The 26,918-nt window shown below is 36.6% G+C and overlaps 1 protein-coding gene across 1 annotated transcript in view; it reads right to left on the reverse strand.

Moving 5' to 3' along the window:
• The window catches only part of LOC131051727 (ankyrin repeat-containing protein At5g02620), a 112,049-nt gene that overhangs the window by 64,299 nt on the left and 20,832 nt on the right, over positions 1–26,918 (reverse strand). Inside the window, exon 3 of the mRNA XM_057986352.2 lies at positions 19,936–20,790. Within this exon, the coding sequence (XP_057842335.2) occupies positions 19,936–20,790 (855 nt within the window). The remainder of the gene's footprint in view (positions 1–19,935; positions 20,791–26,918) is intronic.

The following is a 26,918-nucleotide window of genomic DNA, read 5'->3' on the forward strand; positions in this document are numbered from 1 at the left end:
TACCGAGGGGACCCGATTTGCGTGGGGGTCATGCGTGCTGGTGCACATGTACCAGGAGCTCCATGAGGTGGTTTATCGGGGGAGGGGTTCCTTAGTAGTGGGCATGACGCTGCTACATATTTGGGCTTGGGAGCACCTACCAGTGACTCGACCGATGAGTCTAAGATTCCGGGCAGTAGACCAGCCGTACATGTTCATGTATAGCGGTATGATGAGTCAGCCCCACCTGGGAAAGTTAGAGTGGTGGTGGTGGGCATTGGATGATTTGGATGCAGTGATATGGCAGCCATACTTGGAGTGTGAGCCATGGGATGATGACGCAGAGGCATTGCCGTATGTTTTTATGACTCGATTCCTCATTGGGAGGACTGCATACCATGTGGAGAGGCAGGTGCCTGGAAGAGTGCTGAGACAGTTTGGACGGCAGCAGGGACTGCCCAGTGGATCAGGAGAGTATGCTCGGGTTATTCAGGAGAGGTGCGCATGGGGGCCAGTGCTACCATATGATCAGGCACTGGCAGAGTTCTGGACACCACAGGCGAGATCGTGGGATATACGATCGAGGGTCGTGGATGCAGATGTTATAGATGAGTACACGCAGTACCGGGCAGCGCACCCGATCCTACGGATATCAGATCCAGCTGAGCCGATCCCAAATTTTGAGGATGAGAGGGGATGGAGACGGAGGAGAGAAGGAGGTCAAGGACCCAGGGTAGGAGGAGGGGGTGGAGGAGGAGGAGGAGGAGGAGGAGGAGGAGGTGGGTTGGGGTTGCGGAGTCAGCGGAGAGGGAGAGGTGGACTACCTCTATAGATATCACAGGGACCATTGATACAGGGAGGAGTTCAACTGAGTGGGAGGGGGATGGAGAGAGAGATCCCGATTGACAGCGGGGAGGGGACTACTAGAGAGGGTGATACAGGTGAGGTAGTGATGGACACCGGGGAGGGAGCCATTGGAGATCTGCGGGATCACATGATAGTACGTTTGTAGACCCGGATAGAGGATTTGGAGGAGGAGGTGGTAGCTAGGGATGTGCAGCTATTTGCATGGGAGTCAGAGCTGGTGGTGGTGCTGCAGGAGAGGGATAGTGCAGTGGAGAGATTGGCCGAGCTGCAGGAGAGAGTCCGAGTTGGAGTAGGGGCACAGGGTCCTACAGGGGAGGTGATGAGGGAGATGTGATGAGCACAGGCAGAGATAGAGTACTGGCGGGGTTTGTATGAGCAGGTTGTGCCAGTTAGCCAGCAAGCTCTCAGCTATTTTTAGATGCGACAGGCCAGATCAGAGCGATCGCAGAGGGCATAGAGCAGTGGGGGTGTGATGGGTCCTCTACGGTGGGAGAGATCAGGGGATGCGGGAGGGAGTGGGGGTTCGATGAGGCCTCCAAGGAGAGATGGATCAAGTGGTGCAGGCACCAGTGGGAGAGTAGGTGGTGCTGGTGGTGGTGGTACAGCATCTGGCTAGAGTGGCATTTGAGAGAGCATTTTTGCATATATGCATTGTATCATTGTTTATTTGTTGGACTATATCTTGGATGGCTCTTGGTGACCGATTTTGTAGACTTCATTGTACTCTGATATATGAGATGATATATATGAGGAGATCCCCTTTTGTGATGATATGCATTTGATTTTTATGGATGTTTATGTAGGATGATGAGTTATTGCTTAGATGGATATGTGTATATGTATGCATTTGATGAGATGTTTCCTATATGCATGTGTTTATGATGATTGATGATGTGGGATACTGACATATGAATGCAGGTTTATATATGTATGATGTATTTTTTATTTTTGATGTAATGCTTTATGTAATGCCTTGATGATGATGTATGCTTATGATGATTTATGAGTAGGATTTTGGTGTTTCCTATTGTGATATAATGATGAGATGATTTATGCGATGATGTTAATGTAGTGGTTGAATGATATTATGTATGGATATGCATCTAGATGTTTTTTAGATGAATGTAATATGGATAAACAAAATGTTAAATACAAATGTTTATATGATAATGCCTAAATAAATGCATATGTATAATGGATATATATAATGGTATGAACCAATGTTTTGAAACAAATGGGTTTATGATTCTAAATGCTTAAATATGATCTAAGTAAAAATGATAATGTGATGATAATACAACTTATGGTTTTAATAACTGCACCTTAATGTAAGTAAAAATGGATAATGTAATGTGAAATGGATCCTAAAATGAGCATACTAAGATACTTTAATAAATGGATGAATGAATGCACTTTTTGATTAAATGAATGGATGCAATGATAAACGATAAAAGATGATGAAATGATGATGGATAATTTGGACACTAAATGAATGCATAGTAAATGATTTAAAAACACAATCAAAGACAATTTGATCCAATGATTGAATCTAATTATTTATGATTGATGCAATGATGCAAATGGTTAATGAAGACTAATGTCAAAAATGAACTATATGCAATGTTTAAGTTAAAAATGACATGAATGGACTTAATGCAAGATGCACCTAAACGCAATGATGATATGACCATGAGGAATGCAAGGTTTTTGAGACTTTGCATGATGCATTGATGATGTATCAGAGTACTCGATCATGATTGTATCCAAGGCCAGCTTTTATGGTCACTTTTGCATGTAAAAGCCTACATATGAATGAATGAATGGATGGGTGATATGCAACGAAATGCAAGATATAAATAGATGAGATGGAATGATGATCCATAGTGCTCGATTTTCATCATTGAGCTTTAAAATGTTGGAAGAGAATACAAGCATCTTGACATAATAATTCAAGATGACCTGAGTATTCCTTACATGGATTTTATATAGCAAGTTAATACAAACGACTTGATATAAGGGTCAAGTCGACCAAAGTATTGCTTGCAGAACAGACAAGGATTATCTCCGTTTCATGCATGACTTGGATAGTCCTCCTTGATCTTAGGCTGCTCATATCCTGAGACAAGTGCATACCATACTAAGACATAAAACCTTTATCCAATTTGGATGAGGAGGAACCAAAGAATGAGCATTGTACCTATAAACAAACAGTATATACATAAACAATAAAGAATAAGGATCCTTGGTAATGGTTCATGTTCATATGGTCGAGGTATACGCTGTAGTCAGCAAGCCATAGTGATCTATGACTACATTTGGCATAATATCATGTAGCCTGGTGAACTTCCCACGTAGACACCATTAGTACATGCCCCAAAACTTCATTGGAATAATGTGCCGAAGATACACAAACAATGCCGAAAGATCCCGATACAGATAAACGAATGATTGTACTCACAAATCAACCAAGTATTTGACAGCTTAACATAATTTTCTTGTCAAAGAAAACATCACTTTGTCTTTGTTTTGGTAAGGAAGGATGCATCCTTGTTTAAAGACAGTTTGATATGTTGATGTTGATTGTGTGGTTTGATTGATAAATGGTCATCATGTGAGTATTGTGTCAATGTTTGTTTTGTATCTGTTGGGATGAGTATGTACAAGGTGTTGCCATGGTTTTTCAATGTTTTTGGATTTTGTGGAACAGTTTTGAATGTTTTTGGATTTTGTGAGTCATTTTGAATGTTTGTTTGGATTTTGTGAGACATTTTTGAATGTTTTTTGCATTTTCTGTGAGACATTTTTGAATGTTTTTGGATTTTGTGAGACATTTTTTAATGTTTTTGGATTTTGTGAGACATTTTTGAATGTTTTTGCCAATGAATCACCAGTAATGTAGAATCCACTTCCATCATCTAGATTTTAAGGGTATTGCCCCCAAGTTTAGACATGACTATAAAAAAGCGGGATGCAAGACGCATGAAGTACTTTCTCTTTGTTGTAGATCAAATAGCAAGCCATGGTTTGGATGGATGGATGTGTGTATGTATGAATGTGATCGCAATGAGCCTGAAAGATACTGGAGCCATTGTCTTTACGAGTGGCGCCTGTTTGCCAGGTTTTCACCATCGTACTTACCCAAGGTGCCACCGGAGTGGTTGCTCACTGTTTGGATGCATGATTTTTCTTTACTTTTCTGAATGTTTTTGTATTTCTTCAAGATATTTTTTTGAATGTTTTTGTATTTCTTCAGGACATTTTTCTGAATGTTTTTGGTATTTTCTGGTATGTAGGGGAGCCTGATGCTCTGTTCAGCTTAGGTATAAAACCATTTGAGGTGCATGTTGTTGATTGGATCTATGAGCGGTTCTCCTTCTGATGTAGCCAACTGATATGCCCCAGACCCAAATACAGCAGTGACAATATATGGGCCCAGCCAGTTTGATTCAAACTTGCCCTAATGTTCTCTGTTTGGTTGGTTGCGAGGATTCTCTCATAGAACAAGATCACCTACCTCAAATGTATGAGATCTAACTCGGTGATTGTAGCTTCTACTCATGCGTTGCTAATAGGCTTTGAGGTGATTATATGCAGCTTGTCGCTTCTCGTCAAGTAACTCTAAGTCCTAAAGACGTGAGACTCTATATGCTTCATCATCGATGAGATTGTGCAAGGAAACCCGTAGTGATGGGATCTCAACCTCAATAGGTAAGATAGCTTTTGCACCATAGACCAAGGAGTAGGGAGTTGCACCTGTAGGTGTTCGAATGCTAGTTCGATATGCCCATAGCACTGGATTTAGTTGAACATGCCAATCACGACCGGCATCATTGACTGTCTTCTTTAGGATCCTCAATATGTTTTTATTAGATGCTTCAGCCTGACCATTACCTTGTGGGTAATAGGGAGTGGAAAAGTGGTGTTAGATATGAAATTTCTCACAAAGTTTGCGGACATCCTGATTTTTGAAAGGAAGACCATTATCTGTGATGATGGACATGGGCACACCATATCAGCAAATGATGTAGTTGAGGATGAATGAGGCGATCTGCTTGTCGGTGACTTGGGTAAGTGGAACAGCTTCGATCCACTTTGTGAAATATGCGGTGGCGGTAATAATGAATTTATGGTCATTGGATGAAGATGGATGAATCTTACCCACAAGGTCAAGGCCCCATTGACAAAAAGGCCGTGGTGTTGTGATTGGTTGCAGTTCTTGGGCTGGTGCATGTATCAGGTCGCCATGAACTTGACATTTCTTTCATTTTCTGACAAAGTAGTAGGAATCCTTTTCCATAGATGGCCAATAATATCCAGCTCGCAAGAGTTTCTTGGCTAGTGACAGACCACTTGAGTGAGTCCCGCAAATTCCTTCATGTACCTCTTCCAAAGCCTTTGTTATCTCACCTTGTTCCAGACATCAAAGGAGAGTACCATCAAGACCACGACGGTATAGGGTTTCGGCAATAATGGTATATCGAGCAGTTTGGCGAATGAAGGTTTTACGTTGGTTATTCGATTGGTTGGGAGGAAGGGTGTGATCGCGGAGATAGGTGTAGAACTCACCATACCATGGGGATTCAGAACCAATAAGGGGACATATCATTTCGGATTCGGGGATATCATAAGCGGGGATCCAAAGCTGTTCTACCAAGAACTCGTAGCGTGTTGAATTTTGTGGAAGATCTAGGAGAGATGCGATGGTAGCTATAGCGCCAGCAGCTCAATTTTGATCTCTCGGTATCTGCTCAAAAGTGATAGTAGTAAATGATGTTTTTAGATTGTCCACCATTTGCTTATATGGGATGAGTTTATCATCCTTGGTCTGATATTCATCGGTTGCTTGTCGAATGACCAATTGTGAGTTGCCATATACTTGCAGTTCTTGTAATTTCCATTGTATGGCTAGCCTAAGTCCTGTGATCAAGGCCTCATACTTTGCTATGTTGTTTGTGTAGGGAAATGTGAGCTTGTAAGACTTCGGGATGCTGTCACCTTGAGGTGTGATAAATAGAATGCCTGCCCCCAAGCCGTGCCTAGTGTATGAACCATCAAAGTATAGTTTCCATGGTTGTGCTGTTGTGATCATGAATATCTCTTCATTTGGAAAATTGGAAATGAGAGGATGATCGCCTGTGAGGGGTGCATCGGCCAACTGATCTGCAATGACCTGCCCTTTGATAGCTTTACGGTCTACATACTCAATGTCAAATTCACTTAGAATCATCACCCATTTGGCCAAGTGGCCTGTTAATGCTGCTTTGCTAAGTAAATACTTGAGTGGATCAATCTTTGCAATGAGTTGTACCTTGTGTGTTAACAGATAGTGCTGCAGCTTAGTGGCTGCTAGGATTACTACGAGGCAAGCTCGCTCAATAGGTGTGTAATTGAGTTCATAGCCCACCAGTGTGCGGGAAATGTAGTAAACAGCACATTCTTTTCCTTCTACATTATGTTGTGCCAGTAGTACACCCAATGTTGTACTTGTTGCTGATATATAGAGTAACAACGGTCTACTTGGATCTGGTGGCATCAGCAATGGTAGATTCATGAGATAGTCTTTAAGCATCTGAAATGCTTGCTGGCATCTAGCATCCCACTGAAAGCGGATCTTCTTGTGTAGCAGGTGTGTGAATGGGTGACACTTATCACCAAACTGTGCAATGAATCTTCGGATGGATTGAAGTCGCCCTTGTAATGTTCGTAGCTGACTGATATTCTTTGGTGGTGGCATGTACATGATTGCTTTTACCTTTGCTGGGTCGACCTCAATACCTTTGCTTGAGACAATGTATCCTAGAAGCTTCCCGGAGGTCACTCCAAAGACACATTTCTTTGGGTTGAGTCGAACATGGTATTGTTCCAGTCTATCAAAGATTTTATTTAAGACGTGGAGATGCTTGTCTCTAGTGAGTGATTTTTCTAGTAAGTCATCAACATAATCTTCCATCATAGTATGCATCATGTCATGGAAGATGGTGGTCATTGCGCGTTGATAGGTTGCTCCTGCGTTCTTTAGACCAAAAGGCATTACATTCCAGCAATATGTGCCCCATGGACATGTGAAGGCTGTCTTATGTTGGTCCTCTGGTGCGATCTTTATTTGATTGTATCCTGAAAAGCCATCCATGAGTGAAAGCATGGCATGTCCTGCTGTCAGATCCACTATGATGTCGATATTTGGTAGGGGGAAGTCATCCATAGAAAATGCCTTATTTAGATCTCTGAAGTCAGTACAAATGCGGATGCCCCCTTTTGGCTTGCCGACAGGCACAATGTTGGAGATCCATTCTGCATAATGAATTGGCCTAATGAAACCAACATCTAGGAGTTTCTTGAGTTCTGTTTTGACTAGCACTGCAATCTGAGGATGCACCTTACGAAGCTTCTGCTTGACAGGTTTGGCTCCTTCTGCTACTGTGAGGTGATGCATGACTAAATCAGGATCAAGCCCCGACATGTCTGCATATGACCATGCAAAGTTGATCTGACGCTTTTGAAAGAACTCTATAAATTTAGGTTGTTCCTTTGGAGTGAGAAGAGATGCTAGATGTATGAGATGAGGATTTTCAGGGGTCCCCACATTGTATTCTTTGGTTTCCTCGATGAGAATCGTTGATCGTTCCTGTTGTGCATTAGCAGGGAGAATGTCAAACCCTTCATCCTCAGGTGCCTCAGAGAGGTTTTCACCATCGGATACGCTCTTTCTTTTTACTTTTGTCAGATCAAATAGTGCCACAATGTGATTTTCACTGGAAGATCCATGTTTTATTGTTATATTTTTGTAGCTGAAAGGTTTGGCATCCGCCCCAAAGTATGTTGCGCTATTAAGTTCAATGGCGAATCCAGCTTTGTGATCCCCGCTTGGTAGATTATCCCTTAATTCCAAAAAGTCAATGATAGCCTCATCGTTTTGGAAGAAGTCAAGACATGGGGGATTTGGTTGGTTCCATTCGATAAGTTCAGGGTGGATAATGGGCATTACTTCATCGATTAGGTTAATTGCATTAGATGTATCAGTGAGGGTTAAGACGTTATGGTGAAGGTCGTTAATGGTACTCTTCTTGTCAGAATCGGGCGTAGGATGAGACGTAGGGTTTGTGGAAGATGTTTCCAGTTCAGGAACCCATGTGGTCTTTATCTGTGCTTCTCTGTAAACAAGGATGTCTTTGCATGGTGGAGGTGGTGATGTGTCTTCCTCATCTGAAGTGTTAAGCTATACAGAATCAAATTCCCATTCATGTGAGTTGGTCTCTAAGTCACTTTCCAGCATCCGATTACTATACCACACTAGGATATTTTTTGAGTTAAACACTGCAGGCATGATTGGTTGATGTACCCTTGTAGTGTTTGGTGCTGCAGGAAGGATGATGGGGATCAAGGAATCCGATATGGGGAGTGCCGGTAGTGTTGACTCAGGTGCTTCTGCTACAACTACTGGTGCCATAGATGCTGCTATGGGTTCTGATATAGTTGCTGCTGTTAATGGTGCTGCTGATGGGATTACGGGTTCGTTTGGTGGGATGAATGGCATTGGTGATAGTTGCATTGGGGTTGTGAGCCTTGATGGGGCAGTGGGGATGGTGCTTGAGGCTGCTTTAATGATGAAAGGTGTCCTTTTTGCAGTAGGTTGACATAATGGTTTGTTGGGTTTTCCTTTGAATCTGAGTTTAGGAAAGATCTCTTTTTCAAAGCCTAGGCCTGTATTACCTTTGGGCTTTAATTTTGGCAACAAAGGTTCATGTCATCCTTGTTTGCAATATCCCAAAGCACTCTGACCATCATATCCCATTCGTTGCATAATGAGGAGACCTTTGCCATACTGATCCATAGGAAGTTTAACTTGCGGTATATCAATGGTGATGGGATATTTGTAGATCCATTCCGCTAGGTCCTCATCTTGGGTTTCTTCCTCTTGACTCTTTCCAAGGATGAAAGGCGTCAAAGCACACGCTGGCATGATCAGTGGTTGCTGGAGTAACTGCTGTGGTTTACCATGTGTTCTAGGAGAAGTGGGCATTTGTCCCACACAAAAGAGTTGACTCAAGTTGTATTCCCCAGGACCTTCCTCTGCTATCTTCATCTTAAGCTTTTCTTGCTTTGGTATGGTGGTGTTCGAACTGGCAAGAGAGGCGGGACTTATATATGATGTGGATGAAGTGGCTTCTCTATTATTAGGAATGGTAATCTCTGGTTGATGGTTGATATTATGGCAAAACGCAAAGGGATTTGCATTGCCCAGGATTGTGATCTCTACACCGTTATGTGGGAACTTGATACATTGATGGTAGGTAGATGGAACGGCTTGCATGGCATGTATCCAAGGTCTTCCTAACAATAGATTGTATGGCAGAGGAAGGTCCAGAACCTGACAGATGATGTGCTTTACCATGGGGCCTACTCGGATTGGTAGTAGCACAGCTCCTTTGGATGAATGCTCTGCATCGTCATAGGATTTGATTGTGATCTTCTTACGAGGATCCACTAATTCTACCACATATCCCAATGCTGTGACCAACTATAGTGTACAAATGTTCAGGCCTGCTCCATTATCGATCAAGACTCGCTTGATCCTATGCTGATTGATAAAGCCTTCAATGTGTAGTGAAGCGTTATGAGGTTGCTGGAAGGAAGAGTTGTCACTTTCGAAAAAAGTGAGGCAAGGTGATGACTTTAGACTTCCAACCATGGCTTGAAATTGGTCTGTATTTAGGTTTGCAAAGACTAACGCCTCTTGGAGTGCTTGATCCAAGATAGTTTTATGAGATGGTGACAGGCGTAATAGCTCTAAAATGGATATAAGTGCAGGCGTTTTGTCTAATTGTTCCACAAGATTGTACTACTTTGGGATGGAGGTGGTGCCTTGTGGAGCTGCCTTTATGGTGACCTTGCCGCGACGTGTAACAACATTGCAATTGGAGTTGGGATTTTTGAAGGTTATAGTTGCAACTTGTTCACTAGCATCATACAGATGATTTACAATGTAATTATACGTAGCCTGTGTATAATCAGTGGTATCAGTGCCTCGCCTGGAAGTGGAAGGACCCCTTTGATCTTGTGATGGAAGTGGATTTTTGAACATCAGATGATCATTATTTGTTGTTTTTGGGTCATGTCCTTCAATTTCAATTTCTCCTCGATCAATAAGATCCTAAATAAGACCTTTTAATCGGTGACAATTACTTGTCTTGTGTCCTCTCCCTTGATGGAATTCACAGTGTTCAGTATCTCTCCACCATGCCGGTTTGACCTGAGGCTCAAAGTTTGATAGTTTAGGTAGAGTGACCAAATTTTGAGAAATGAGTTGTCGCAAGACAGTTTCAATGGGTTCCCCTAAGGGAGTGTATGTGCGTTTCTATTTTTGCTGACGAGGTCTTGGTTCATCGTGAGATGTGATGTGACCTTGATTGGAAGGAACATTTGTGTTATTCTGAGGTGGAGGATTTTGTCCTGCAAACCGAACCACAGGTTGTGCGTTTTGGATATTCCGGGCATCCACAACCCCATCGTTGACGATATTCTTGTTTTTGTTCCAGAAACTTGGTTTATCACTATTGAAGCGCGGGCGAGGACCATCTTTTGGTTCATTAAAGATTTTGATGAGTCCTTTCTTGATGAGGGCCCGTTCACAATTCAAACCCTTGGTGATCATATCATTAAAAGAGTCTGTGTCTTTGACATCCAGGTGAAATTCCATTTCTTCGTTTAAGTTGGAAATGAATATTTCCACTAGTTCTCGTTCAGGTAACTGAAGAGAACGTCTGCTAGACATTTGACGCCATCGTTGCAGGAATACTGAGAATAGTTCACCTGGTTTTTGTTTAGTGTTGCACAGATCAGCCATGGTGATGTCGCGTTCAATGTTATGAGAGTAATGAGCAAGGAACTTCTGGATGAGTTCCTCAAATGTTCTAATGCCACTTGGTAAGCGGGAAAACCATGATGTGGTTGTTCCTCCCAAGCTTTGGGGAAAAAGGTGCATTAGGTAGGTGTCTTCATATGCTACTTCAAGACAAGCGGAATGAAATTCTCTGACATGATCATAGGGATCCCCCTTTCCTCTATATTTTTCAAATTTGAGTGTTTCGAACCCACGTGGAAAGGGTGGCATATAAAGATTCCTATCAAAAGGATAGGGACAGATGTCATTGAGTGATAATTGGTTAGTCTTGACACCACTATGAAGTTGTTGGGCAAGATTCTCGACTTGTTGCCGCAACATCTCCATTTCATTCGGAGGAGGAGGTGGTGGGTTACCTCGAGGAATGTTATATCTGATGGGATCTCTACCTCTTTCCTCTTCATGGCGACTTTTCCTTTCTGATGCTTGTCTTAATTAGGCAAGATCAAAGTCAGAGGGGAGTTTTGCTCCTTCTTGAGCGAGTCTTAAGAAGTGAGCATCCGCATTGCTCCTCAGTATTTCGTCAAACAGTCTGTTAAAGAGAGGGTTATGCTGGGCCCTTTCTATTGTTGCAGGAGTAGGAGTACTTGGGTTTTCATCATTCGCATTTCCTCCAAGTGCTTCTTGAAATTCATTGAGATTTTCCTCTTCTTCTTCTTCCATTTCTATTTCTTGTTGCCTTGATTGTGATCGAGTTTGAGCCATTTTGTTTTACAAGCTTTTGTTGAAGTTGATTGAAGATGATGATGAGTTGTTTGATGAAATGAAAGATTGATGGTTGGTGATTTGTGTGGTAGGTAGATCTCTAGCACTTTTAAGGTAGATGTAACCGAAATTCCTTCTTTGAATTGCTTGCTTGTTTGATAAGTTTGGATGTGATAAGGTGTAGAGAAATCTGAGATGTGTTACAGATTGAACTACCTAGTAATGAGAGGATTCACTCATGAACTAGTTTTAACCTGCGTAGATGTGTCTCTTAGGATGAGCTTATCCTAGATGTAGAAACAATCTAAAAAGTAATGTGATGCGATTGATTCAAGCAATATCTAAAAGAGAACTTGGGACAAGAACCTCTTAATGTTTTGAGAGTTGGAATGGATTGATGATGATGAAGTGATAATGAGTGAAGAAGATGATGGATGAAATGTTTTTAACTTCAATAAAAACTGTGTCACAAATGGGACAAACTCTACCTCTTCTCTCTCGGGTGTTGGTGGTATTTCTCGAGTTGTGTTGTATGTGATACAAACGTTTGGGAAAAAGTTGGGATTAATCTTACCTCCTTGGTTTTTGTGATAACTCAGAGCTCTATATTGCATAAAAGCTCTGCGGTTCAAAGATTCTGAATCAAATTCGTTTGTTTTGCCTTGAAGGTAGAGATGCATCCGATGCAGAAAGACTCTATGTGAGACAAAGATTTGTCTATTTATATAGAAGAACTTCATCCTTTTGATCAAAGCCTTTGAGCTTAATGGTTTTCTTTCTAAGTTGATATTCTAATGACGCTTCTTCTTTCGCAAGATGTGAAGAATGGTCATAAAGTTTTGATACTTTGTTGTTTGCACTTTGTTTTTGATGTGTTTTTGGTTGTTTTTGAATACTTTGTTTTGGAAAGTGATTTTCTTTTGGACGTTTCTTTGACAAGAAAACAAAGCAAGCACACAAACACAAGAATGTTGCCCCCAAAGGCACAAATGAGTATGGGTCTAGATCAACCCAATCCTTGGACTTGTATATGACCCTTCCTTTAGATGTATTTTAAGGTGTATTTCCAAAGCCTGAAGTCGGCTTAATTTGTACTAGGTTTTTAAAACGAACACACTTCAAACACTTTTTATCCCTAAGGTCAAATGGCCAGTTGTGATAAATTTAGCCCACATCTTGATATTTCTTCGACTTTGGTACTACATACCTTATGAATCCCGCCATGGCAGGTAAGGATGTGATATACTAAGTCTTGCACGAGCATAACAAATAGATGATCCCTATGATGGGGGAGTCACCACTTTTATCAAGCCACAAGTGACTTTTCAAAAAGCTATGTTTCTACTCAAGGAAATATGTATGGTGAGTATCTTGGGAGCAAAACCATCTATGCTCTTGCAATAAATTATATCGCAAATATCCTCAATCAATAGAATGGGTGGGCTACTACTTAAAGGTGTTTAGTCATGTTCGATGTTTTTGGACATAAGTTCATTCTGCAGTGACTCACTTAAGAGCCTTATAACTAGTGGTGGGGGCCATTTGTCCTTTCGGCCAGTTACACTGTAGGAACAGCTATACCCAAGGCTATAGCTTTTGCTCTCACCTGATTTCTTTAGCGGCTCAAAGGATTTACCGCTCGAGGTCATTCCCAAGAGTATCGATCCCTTGGCAGGCCTCTCTTAAAAAGATAAAATTTGAGTGTTACTAACACTTTTCTCTTGCACCTAGGACCACGAAAGCCAAGGGAGAGGATAGTGTGTGTTAGAGGTAGGACCACTCGACTGACTTTTTGCACAAGTGTGCCAAGTATGAAAAACACTTGTTCTTTTTAATCCATCATCGCAATGTGATCTAACTATTTGGAGATGTTGCTCCAATAACCATGGTGTTCTTTTTAACTTTAAAAGCAATGTGTTTTGTAATCTAGAATTTGGAAATCCTGGTCAACTTAATGAAAAACATGTTTGCTTGAAGTAAAATTTGCTTGCAAAAAACAAAACAAATGGATTGTGTATTTTATGTGCACCAAAATTTGAAGTGTGGATTGTAAATTCTTTAGGTTGATGCAAGGAAATCAAATTTGTTTGTTGATTTTAAGCACCAAAATGAAGATGAGCCCTAACTAGAAAGCAATAAAATTTTGTTTGTTCAAGTTTTTAATGCACCAAAGGAAAATTTGTGATTTTTAATGGTGTATTTTAACCTGCACAAACAACAAATTGTTAGTAAAATCTATGTCCAAGGGGGGGCTTCCACAAGCCTAAAATTTTCACTTTTTTGGTTACAAGATGATTTTTACGACATTCTGTTACAATAGCGCTAGTCTGTGTTTGAATAGAAGCGCTATTTAACACAAAAGAGCTTAAAGAATGGGAAAGACAGAGAGGCAAAAGTGCTGAAATGTTGTCAATAGCACCAAAATAATGACAAAAGTGCCAAAACACGTCCAAAAGCGCTGAAATTTGGACAATAGCGCTATTGTAAGAATAATAGCGCAAAAAACATAAGTGTCGGTAGCGCTAGAATGTGTTCAATAGCGCCAAAGCGCAACTTGTGTGACACTTTCAACATTCAGACATGTTAGTTTGCTAAAAAAATAAAATTTTTGGTGTTTCGATTCACGTCGGGTTCACCAAATGATGCTCTGCTAAATGGACAGGGTTAGCAAATGACAAACAACACAAGAAACCAGAAAATCATTAGTGTTAGTCAATCAAAAGCTAATCTAAATAGGCATATCAAGAGAGACACTAAAAACATGAAAGCATATTTAACTAAAGAAGCAAATATGATGAGGCATCTCCAAATACCTCCTAACATGCTCTTAGCTCCTTCTCCCTTGTTCCTCTCCTCTCCAAGTTCCAAAATAGTGTAGCTCTACGCAGCTTTTTGCACTATGGATGCTTATGGAGGATTGAGATTGTAGTATTGCTCTAAATGTAAAATAAAAAGCTAAAATACTAGATGATATTAAAATGATTGATTTTAACCCAAAATGACAATACCTGAGTTTTCTATGCTAAATGCTCTCTTAAAATGCCTATAGGTTAAATGTATACAAGTTTTCAGGATCTGGTTTATGAAGAAATGGGCTATATTTATAGGAAAATTGGAGCAATGGATGGTTGAGATTGAGCAATCTCAACAAGGGTTAGGATTGAATGATTTCAAATCCATGTGAGGGCTTTCAACTCAATCCCAGGATGACAAGTGTCAATGTGAGATAGGTTGAGAGGAGAGGAAATAAGCATTTAATGCTTGACATGACCTTGAGAGTTAAAGTCAAGGTTGGTTGAATGAATTCAAAGAATAAAGCTTTTATCCAATGGATAAACTCTTGTGCAAATGTGAAATGGATGAATATGGTCAAAACAATAAATGTTTGGGGAGACAAGTTTGAAATAACCATAAATGGTTATGTAAGAGCCATAAATGGTCATGTAAGAGCCATTAGTGGTCTTGGAAGACTTTGGGGGGTTAATTTGTTGAACACACAAAGCATTAAATGCTTTTCAAAGACTTTGGAGTCTTTGAGAAGTGACTTCATTTTGCTTAGGAATGTGACAATAATTAGGGGATGGATTAGGCTAATTAGGAAGGGGTTAGAAGAATCTAGAAGGGGATTAGATTTTGCAAGTGGATTTGGTGGGTGAGGGAAAATAGGATTTTATTAAAATAAAAATTCATTTATTTCAATAAATGTGTGCAAGTTGCATTTGTAGGAAAATGCAAGTGGGAGGGGGTTTTTAAATGATTTAAATAAATGTTAATTTATTTAAAAGAAGAAAAGGGGGATTTTAATTAAATAAATAGATTTTATTTATTTAATTGATTTGTGAACTTGGTTTTAATGAATTAATTAAAATAAATTGAATAATTTATTTAATTAATAGAAGAATGTTTGGAGATGAATTTGATGGCTAGTGGATTTTTAATCAAATAAATACAAAATATTCATTTAATTAAAATGGACAGATTTGTGTGACTACAAGGAGTATACAAGATAAATCTAAGGATTTTCTTGATCTTACTCATACTGATTTATGTGGCCCTGCTAGAGTTAAAAGCTTACAAGGTGATAGATATTTTATGCTAATCATTGATGATTTTCTAGAATGATGTGGGTTACTTTTCTAAAAGAAAAATCTGAAGCATTTGAAAAGTTTAAAATCTTTAAGGCTAAAGTGGAAACTGAGACAAGATTGAAGATTAAATGTTTGAGGTTAGATCATGGTGGAGAATTCACATCTGGTGAGTTTAATAACTTTTGTGAGAAGAGTGGTATAAAAAGACAATTTTCTGCTCCCTAGACACCTTTGCAGAATGGAGTTGTGGAAAAGAAGAATAGAACTATCTTGGATGCTGCTAGAATAACGATGATGGAAGCTAGTCTACCTCATATCTATTGGAGAGAAGCAGCGAGCATAATAGTTTATACATTCAACAGAGTACATATCAAAGGAGAAACCGGTAAGACACCTTATGAATTAGGGTTTGGCAATACACCTACAGTTAAGTATTTTAGAATATTTGGTAGTAAATGTTATATTAGGAGAGATGATATCATTGGAAAATTTGATCCTAGATGTGATGAAGGCATATTTCTTGGTTATTCTAATGAAAGAAAAGCATATAGATGTTATAATAAGAGATTGCAAAGAATTATGGAGAGTGCTAATGTCAAAGTAGATGAACTGAATTGAATTCAAATCAAAATTTATGAGAAGGAAGTGGTAGTGGAAATGATTATATCTAAACCAATAGCATCTTTATCGAAACAAAGTGTTGAACTAGTTACTCCGACAATATCAGAGAATTCTACAGTGACTAAAGAACATGGAAGAGGAACAAAGAGTCAGAGGACTCCTAGGTATGTGAGATTGAATCATTCATAAGATCATATCATTGGGGATAAGAGCAATGGAGTGATGACAAGAAGAAGACTCACAACTAATGAGGTATGTTTAATTTCATAAGTTGAACCGGTATTAGTAATTGCAGCATGTAAAGATGAATATTGGTTGAAAGCTATGGAAGAAGAATTAGATCAGACTGAGAAAAATAATACATGGACTTTGGTTCCCCAGCCTAAAAATAAAAATGTTATTGGAACTAAATGGGTTTCTAGGAATAAATTGAATAAGGATGGTCAAGTTATAAGGAATAAGGCTAGATTGGTTTGTAAAGGATATTCTCAGAAGGAAGGAATTGATTATGGAGAGACTTTTGCACCTGTAGCTAGGATTGAAACTGTAAGATTATTTCTTGCCTATGCTGCTTATAAAAAACTATGAGGTTTATCGGATGGATGTTAAATGTGCATTTTTGAATGGGGATCTTGATGAGGAAGTTTATATTGTGCAACCTGATGGTTTTTCACTATAAGATGATACAAATATGGTTTGCAGGTTAAGGAGAGCTTTATATGGATTGAAGCAAGCACCTAGAGATTGGTATGCAAGGTTGGATAAATATCTTTTGAAGCTTGGTTTTGCTAATGGAAGTGCTGACATTAATTTATATTACAAGATCACTGATGATAATATACTTATTATTGAAGTATTTGTTAATGACATTATTTTTGTAGGTGAACATAAGTTATGCATAGAATTTTTTAAGAATATGGAGAAAGAATTTGAGATGTCTATGATTGGTTAGATGAAATTTTTCTTAGGTTTGCAGATTACTTAGACTGACAAAGGTATTTTCATCTGTCAAACTAAATATGCTAAGGAATTGTTGAAGAAATTTGGTATGGGAGATTCTAAACTGGTAAGTACTCCTATGGTTACAAGCGAGAAATTGACAAGATGTTTCTGTACTTGTAAATGCTATAAGATATAAATCTATGATTAGAGGTCTTCTTTATCTGACTCAGACTAGACCTGACATAATGAATGCTATTTATATTGTTTTGAGATTTCAGAGTGATCCTAGAGAAAATCATGAGATTGTGATGAAAAGGATTTTTAGATACTTGCAAGGTACATTAGAATATGGTTTGTGGTACCCTAAAGATGATAACTTTACTTTATGTGCATATATAGATGTTGATTGGGTTGGAGATGTTGATGACTAGAAAAGTAATTCCAATGGAGCTTTCTTTCTTGGAAAGAAGTTGGTTTCATGGATTAGCAAGAAAAAATCATGTACTTCTTTATTTATTGCTGATTTTGAGTATGTTGTTGCTGCTACTAACTGTACACAAGTTTTGTGGATGAAGCAAATGTTGAAGGATATAAAGGTGTTTTGAGTTTCTCGTAGGTTATTATGTCAAATCATACTGATTTGAATTTACTAAACAACTTTTAGGGCATTTGGTAGGATATTAATACGTACCTTGAATATTGGAGGAATGGTTCCCTCAAATGATTATGTATGGTACAACATGTCAGTGAGAACAAATATGCCTATCAGAGTGTTAAGATTTTTAATTTAGACTTCCTTTTCAATCTCTTTCATATTTGGACATATTTAGTTAATGGTGATCCAAATGAAAACAAATTAGTGTCTTAGAGTGTTAAATTTTTTAATTTGGACTTCATTTTCAATTTCTTTAATAGATGTCCATAGTATCTTTGTCAAAACCAACTCTACCTTGCCAACATTTGGGGGGATTTATGCTATAATGCAACTCTTGTTCTTTCATATATACACTCAATTGCCAAATGATTCAAAATGTATGATATCGAGGGTGAAGTTCTAGATTTTGAAACCTATTAATTATTTGGTAGAGTTATATCAATCTTATATATATTGCTATATTAAAATATTCTTTAAACTGAACCCAAAATTACATAAGAACTAGAACAAGTACGCAAAATTTACCAATACACTTATATAATTAAAAATACATTGAAAATGTTATATTTTAAAAACTATATTATAATAAAAATAATATACATTTCACACCAATTTCCAATCTATATATAAATAAAAAATAAACAAAATGAAGAAACAAATTAGAAACCATTTCAAATGCAATTTTAGCAATTACTTCATACTGGTTTCATTTTTATTTTTTACTATAGGCATAGAACTATTGGCAAGGGCCATTCTTTAAGTAGTTATTAATAAAAAACAAATTAACAAGTCAAAATTTAGAGATTTTTCTACCAAAAAACCTATTAATCTTTATTAAATATAGATGCAAATTTTTTAATTAAAAATATTAAGAAAATTAATTATCTTCAATTTAATTGGTTCTTAAACTTTAAGCGATATGAGAGAACATTCTATTATGAATCTTTTTTAAAGATTTCATTTTATGCTTTATTCCCTTAAAATGTTGACTCAAATGGCTAATTGAATAATTTCTAATTTTAATGAAAAAAATTGATTTTTCTAAAAGAATACTAAAATAATGAGTTTTAATCGCTTGAAAAATATTATTGAATTTTTTACTTATTTTAAATATTTAAATACTTATAGTTTTTTTAATATTTCATAGTAAAATATCTTTTAATGGCATTTTAAACATCCTTTTTTATTAGGTAAAATAGGTTTATTAGATATCATTAATATTTTGAACAATTTAATTTTTAAACTATTGTGTAGAAAATTATTTTTTTTGGATTATTTTATGTGTAGGAAATGATTTAACCAATCAAAATAATATATATATTGCTTGACAGATTATACATTAAAAAATGTCATTGATTATTTATTTTGAGAGCTATCTTACCTATTAATTTTTATTTATTATTAATTAGTGTGACTAGTATCGGGACAAAAATGTACCTTTATTTAAATATTAAGTAAATCTATTATATCATAATGGTAAACAAATATGGCCGAGGTTAAACAATAGTGAATGGTCACTAAATTTAAATAAATGGTTGTAAAATTTCAATATAGATGGAAGAATATTGTGAAGAAATTGAAACTTACATGCAAGTAAACTTATTGTAAAAGTGTAAAAGTAAATTTTGTTGTGGAAATGAAAAGTAAACAAAATCTAGTCCAATAAATGCAACTAAACCTCCAATTTTTTTTAAGAAAAATCAACTCCATTATCTTCTTTCTTTTCTTTCATACATATCTTGTAATTATTTGATATCCTATACTATTATAACAAAATAATGATTATTATTTGATATCCTATACTATTATAACAAAATAATGACTAACATTTGACAAAAACTTTGCTCTTGTTTAAAATGCTCCAATAGAAACCATAAAACCCGAGTTTCTAAGTAATATGAATAACGAATGAAAATCCTAAAATCCAATTTGATTGACATCTCTTAAAAAAAAGACAATGAGCCGTCACTGTGAACTACATAAGTGCTGTACGTTGAAAGAGAAGACATATACCTCTTCTAAGACCATCTGTATAAGGAAAGAGAAGATTAATAGTCCAACTACTCTGCAAGGTCGAACAGAAATATATATGGAAACAATATTTCCGATAGTACATAACCAGAAAAATAGTTTGCTCATTTAAAAGCAAAGATAAGAATAATGATGACGAGGTATACCATTTGTAAATACACGTATACAAAAACGTCACTGTTGTTAGGCGAGTGTATTTTAATTCCCCATTTTTCGAACTTGTCTAGAATTTTAGTTCTCCGGTTGTCTAGAATTTTAATTCCCCATTTTTCGGACTTGAATAGAATTTCAGTTCCCGATTTGTGTAGAATTTTAATTCCCCGTTTGTCTGACTTGACTAGAAACGCGAGTGCGACCACAATTGGTGTGATGAGTACAAGAACGATCTCGTATGTCAAGAGCGATTCATACTTCGAGAAAACCTCCCTATCTCTACTTTTCAAGCTGTCCAGATCATGGGGTATTAGGACGGCGATGGTGGCACTCACAAATGCTACCACCGTCCAACAGATTGAGACTAGCAAGCTTGCCTCAGAGAAATCGGACAGCGTATCCATAGCTGAGCCCCCCCAAAAAGCAGCTTTCAAATGTTGTTTAAGTAACCACGCGACAACCACTGCTATGGAAGCGATAAAGGCCGTAGTGTCAGAGAATAAAAACAATCTGAAAACTTTATGGAAAGCCAGTTTGGCAGCTCCATAATGTATACTCTCTTTGTCATCCTCAATCCCCCCTGGGATTTGAAACATGACCGCAAAAGTGATGGTGGCAATCAGTGATGCCACCACCATGTGTGTACTAATGATACTATCGTCTTTTGAAGTATTGGATTTTGGTATAATAGTCGACCTTACAGCTCCTGCAGCTTCCAGTCTTTCTACGATTCTGGCACAATTGGGGTTGTCTTGAGGTGCTGCAGATGCTATGTCAAGTGCATTCATGCCTTCATCGTTCAGCACATTTATATTGGCACCTCGAAATGGCAGGAGGAGGTCCAATATCTGTATTCACAACAAAACCATACTGTATTACATTTCTAACCATTCTAATGGTCCTCACAGAGTCTCAAGCTTTGAGATAATTCATATGTAACCATATTTATACTATTTCTTGCACTGAATTTTGAAGCTATGCTAACTCATGCCATGAATAAGCATTAATGATAAATAATCATTGAGAATTAATGGATCAAGCGCAATGCATTAATAATAATCATACAATTCCATTATCAATGGATTAATAAATGATCCATCCAATACTTTATGTCTCGAGGGAGGGTGTTTGGCTCATCCTGTGACTTTTACCAGCTTCAATATTTTCAGTTGGGTGGTGTTCAGCTTGCTACGGTTTTAAAGTGTGGAGATTATGTTTCTTGCTGAGATCTAGGTTTCTATGGTTCATTTGTAGGCTGCTACAACAGTTTGTATGTAATTGCTACAGCTGGTTTCCACAGCTGTCTCTTTATTCTTTCCTCAGTTGTCTTAGTGTTTTTGTTTCAGGTGTCCCTATGTATGTGGGACAACTGAGCTTCTATATCTGATTTTGTATTTATGATCTAATTCTGTAATTCTTATTTTCATCCAATAAAAAATAAACTTACATCAGTGAAACCTCTATTGATGCTCACATTTATTGATATCACCAATGGAATCAACCTTGAATGAAATTAAATAAATAAATACACATTATTAATACAGAGAACTATCATTTAGAATCAGACGGCTTAAATCACACACAATAAGTTTGATTTCTAGACTTAAAAGTTTTTAACACAGAATTGACTAACATTCTCTAGACTTAAATATATTGCTTAGTATTTAATGTTATCTTGGTTGATTTATAACTCATCTAAAACTCCATACACTATACTAAAATTCCATAAGCTATTAATATTAAAATTAAAATTCTACATTTAATGTTTATAACAACTATTTTTTAAAAATATTTCATTAACATTAAAATTATAGTGAAGCAAGAAATATAATAAAAGAATAATAATCTCAAGTAATAATTCATAACTTATACTCTATAATTTAATTAAATGGCAATGAGGATAACCATGGATGCAAGCACAAATAAAACTTTTCATAATGAGATTCTTGTTGATGAGAAGGGTAGTTTAAAATTTATTGAAGCTGTTAGACCTCTACTCAAAAATGTTATTAAATAAAATATGTTAACTAGTGTTAGGATGTTTGAATTGAATCGACAAGTTAAAAGAGTGAACATTAGACTTGTATATTTATCTTTTATTATTGCAAAAGAAGTTTAGTGATGTGTGAAAAGGGATATTTTTATTCATCTTTATTATGTATATAATTTTGTACATAATTATCTAAATCATGATATTGGATCTACATATTTGTTTATTCTAATAAATACAAGATGTAGAGTATAAGAAGAAGTTGTAGTTACACTAGGGAAAATTGGATAAAAGAGATGGATAACGTTCTACGCGTTTGATTTTTACTACTTATAAAATCAACATATTTATTCTACTATTAGTTTTTTTCTACAAAATGAAGGGTTTGATCTATACCCATGATCAATGTATTGCACAATAAGAGATGGAAGTTTTTGCATATTGTTGAATACTATTTTGCCACCTACATATTTTATATCAAGAGTATCTTATCTAAGAGGAAATTTTCCATAATGGATTATGGTCATCATATCGACCATAGTACATTTGTTATAATATTTTCAATAGATCAACAATTGGTTTCTAGAGAAAAGAGTAGCTTTTGGGACCTTGATGTCCAAAGATTCAAAGGATTAACCAATTCTCCAAAACTTCAATGGTAGGAAATTCCAATAATAGACTTACAAATCTAGAAGAAATGCTTAGACAATAAATTGTAGAACTAGAGCCTTTTAGAAGATCTCTAAGGGTAACATCTAGAAAATGCTCCATGGTCTAATGATATGTCATCCCTCATTATACTAACAAGCCACTTATGGACTATTTTCCAAACAAAGCGTCAAGCTCTATATTTTTTCCTCAAAATATGTTTCGAAGAAAAATGTCATCTAATCCTTATCATTCTAATTCTTCAATGACTATTTTGTTAGATTTAAGAAATAATCATCATCAAATGGATATGTGTAATTTCCACACTTTGAAATATAATTTAATGAGATATATATATATATATATATATATATATATATATATAGCACGAATTAAAATGATGAAGATAACTTTTATCTCTTTTATCCATATTTGGTTCTTCTTTTTGAGCATCTGCCTTATTGACTTTTTCATCTGTTGTAAGCACATCAACTACAAATTGCAAAAAAATTACTTTGTAATTACACTGTAGATCAGATTTCAGATGTATTCATATAAAGTGATTATTACATTGTTACAATAAGCTTTAGCAACATATGCTTGATCAATAGTAAATAAGAAGTTGTTCACACATTCAAGAAGAATCATTGCCAAATTACAGTTGTATAAATTATTCTCTCTTATCGTTCCAATCAAGGTCCTAGTATAATAACTACAAACACTCTTGATATCATTATTTAACCAACCATTGTCAAAAAATATGAGGAAGTCTACAAGGGGACATTACAAGTCATATCAGAGCATGTTCCTACCAATGTAAGTGGATTAGTTGATGCAATTAAGTCAGCAAACTTTAAGGGCCCTAGAAAGAGAAAAAAATGAAGCAACAATAGCCATAGAACATGAGTTTAGAACTTTTATGGAACAAAGTACTCAGACATTACAAAACATAACAACCACCATAGACAATCTTAGATCAAACTAGGGGAATGGAAGGGAAAGGTCCCCTAGTCAATCAAAAAGTGATGGTAGGACAACTTGGGAGTCTACTCCTAGGACCAATGTACCAACTTTCCTAATTATAGAAGAACATTCGATATGTAGGGAAGAGACTCATATCTTGGTCATAAGAGAGCTTGCAATAGAATACACAAGGCTAGATGTTGAAATAAAAATAAGTTTCCCTTTTCTAAATTTTGTGAAGAAGATTAAAAAAGAAACTATAGGAAAGGTGGGACACATTATAACATGGATATATAAAACAAGGTGGGAAAAATGACTATTCCCAACTTTGGTGGTTCTAAGAAAATTTTAGCCTACTCATGGATTCAGAAATTAGAAACTTACCTCACCCTTTGCCCTATGATAGAAAGGGATGCTATAACATATTCCATACTCCACCTAGAAGGAACAACACATGAATGGTGGCATCATGGACTAGGTACATAAGACCATAAAAATGTTAAAACCTATGTTGACTTCAAGAAAAAACTAATTGAAAGATTTGACAGCATCCATCCTCAAAAACATTTTAAGGAGCTCACAAGGATAAGACGGAGGGGGACTCTTGAAGAATATATTTCAAAATTCTAAAGGTTAGTCATCATGGTCCATGGGATATCCAAAGATAGGATCATTTACCTATTTGTAGAAGGATTACCAAACACCACCCATGGATTAGTAAGCGCCTTGGATCCTACTACACTACAAGAAGTGATTCTTAAGGCCACAAGGCTTGACTCTACCCAAACAAAGGAGAAAAGTCACCATAAGAGAGTACCACCAAAAGATAATCATTTTATTAAGGAAGATGAACACAAGAAAAAATATCTTTCTTATAATGATCGAGAATAATAAAAAAGGAAAGGCCCTTGCTTTGATTGCAAGAAAAAATGGAGAAAGGGACACATTTGTAAGTAAGATGAAATCAGCAAGGAAAAGGTGTGCTACAAATGCCAAAATGAATGGAGACATGGGAACATTTGTAATCTATAGAACATTAATAAAAAATACTTGTGTTACAGATGTAATGAAAGGTTGGAGGTAGGATAGAAATGTAGGAAGAGAAGCCAAGTCCATAAAATAGAAGCCACATCCACTGAAGAAAAAGGAAAAGAAGGGGAAAGGACAAGAAACACATGGAGTTTTGTGGAGGATCAAATCTATTGGTTATAACATCCTTGCATCCACAATAAATTATTAACCTAGCGGTTCTAAAAGTTTTTTATAAAACATCATATAAAGATGCAAGAGGCCCCTTATGGGTGAACACCATCAATAGAGTTAGATATTTCATATAATTGAGTTAACATTTGATTTGGCCCAAGAGATGGTTTTGGTCCTCGATGGACGCTCCTGCCTCTTGTGGATAAAGTAAATTGGCCCAAGAGATGGTTCTGGTCCTCGTTGGATGCTTCTGCCTCTTGCGGATAAAGTAAATTGGCCCAAGAGATGGTTCTGGTCTTGGTTGGATGCTTCTACCTCTTGTGGAAAAGGTAAGTTGGCCCAAGAGATGGTTCTAGTCCTGGTTGGACACTCCTACCTCTTGTGGAAAAGTAAATTGGCCTAAGAGATGGTTCTGGTCCTGGTTGGACGCTCCTGCCTCTTGTGGATAAAGTAAATTGGCCCAAGAGATGGTTCTTGTCTTGGTTGGACACTCTTGCCTCTTGTGGATAAAGTAAATTGGCCCAAGAGATGGTTATGGTCCTGGTTGGATGCTCCTGCCTCTTGTGGATAAAGAAAATTGGCCCAAGAGATGGTTCTAGTCCTAGTTGGACGCTCCTGCCTCTTGTGAATAAATTAAATTGGCCCAAGAGAGGGATCTGGTCCTAGGTGGACGTTCCTGCTTGTTGTGGACTAAGTAAACTATATCTACATGTGTATAGTTGTATCTATCCATGTGTCTACTTTGTGTTTTCATATGTATGCTCCATATTTTAAGTATATTCTTCGTGTCTTCGTGTCTTTGTGTCTTCATGCATTCATGTATATACTTTATATTTTATTTAGGAAAAGAAACAGTTTTGAATTGCTTGATTTATGCTAAAACAGCGACTTAAAGAGATTACATTATGAGCAATAGTTAAGGATATCGGTTTAAGAAAAAGGTTGACCAATCGATGATTAGTCATAACCAATGTTAATGACAGCAGATTGTTATGGGTGACGGCAAATAAACAACCATTATGCTAATCGACATTGATTATAATAATCTATATCGTTACCGATGGAGTTGTGAGTTAGAAGATTAATGGCAGTGATCTATTATTATGACTTAAGAAGGCGATGATTAATGAGACTAATGAATAGGCATTGGATGTCTTTTGGGATACGGCCTATCATTCCGTTTTTGCAAGATATAAGGAAGTGATTAAACTCGCTTCGACAATCATTGGTTTTGAAGCTTTTATCTCTTTTATCCATATTTGCTTCTGCTTTTTGAGCATCTGCCTTATTGTCTTTTTTAATCAGTTTTAAGCACATCGACTACAAATTGCAAACATTTAACTGTGTAATCACACTGCAAATCAGATCTGAGACGTATTCATATGAAGTCATTATTACATTGTTACAATAATCTTTAGCAACATATGCTTGTAAATAATAAGAATCATTGCTAAACTGAAGTTGTATTGTTCCAATCAAGGTCCTAGTATAATAACTACAATTGCTTCTAAATAGAATTATTTAATCAACCATTATAAAAAAATATTAGGTAGCCCACAAGAGGACATTACAATATGCTAGAAACTAAAATTAATCCTAGCATAGATTGGACTCCTAAGGAGAAAGAGAAAGAGCATAAGAAAAAAGTCACTACAATCAGTAGGATACTTGAAATTATGAATCCATGTCTATATTCAAGGAAATTAGGTAAAAAATGAAAATTAAATAGTGTCCAAAAAATTGTTAAGATTAGATCACATATGCAAAAGGAAAGGGTCTTTCGATTATATAATATGATTACATAAAAAGAAAAAAAAATACAATATTTTTATAATAAATCCAAACTAGAAGAAGATATAGATTATGTTGAAACTCTTCTCAAAGTAAATTCAAAAGAAGTTAGAAAAAGTAGAAAATGGAGACCCATACAAAGATGTAGTGACATGGGAAGAAAGTAGGGGTCAAGAGAAAATTACCTCCAAAACTTAGAGGAGTTGAAAAATAAAGAAAGAAAAAAGATTCAAAAAGAATATTAAAAAAAAAGAATTCAGAACCTTGGCAAGAGAAATGTTAGCAAATATTTTGAGTCGAACTAAAATTAAAAAAACATGAAAAGTATGAGAATTATTCTACCGTTGATGAAATGAAATTATTCTTTAAGAATATAGATAT

This window comes from Cryptomeria japonica, chromosome 5 (assembly GCF_030272615.1).
Source record: "Cryptomeria japonica chromosome 5, Sugi_1.0, whole genome shotgun sequence".
NCBI classification, from domain to species: domain Eukaryota; kingdom Viridiplantae; phylum Streptophyta; class Pinopsida; order Cupressales; family Cupressaceae; genus Cryptomeria; species Cryptomeria japonica.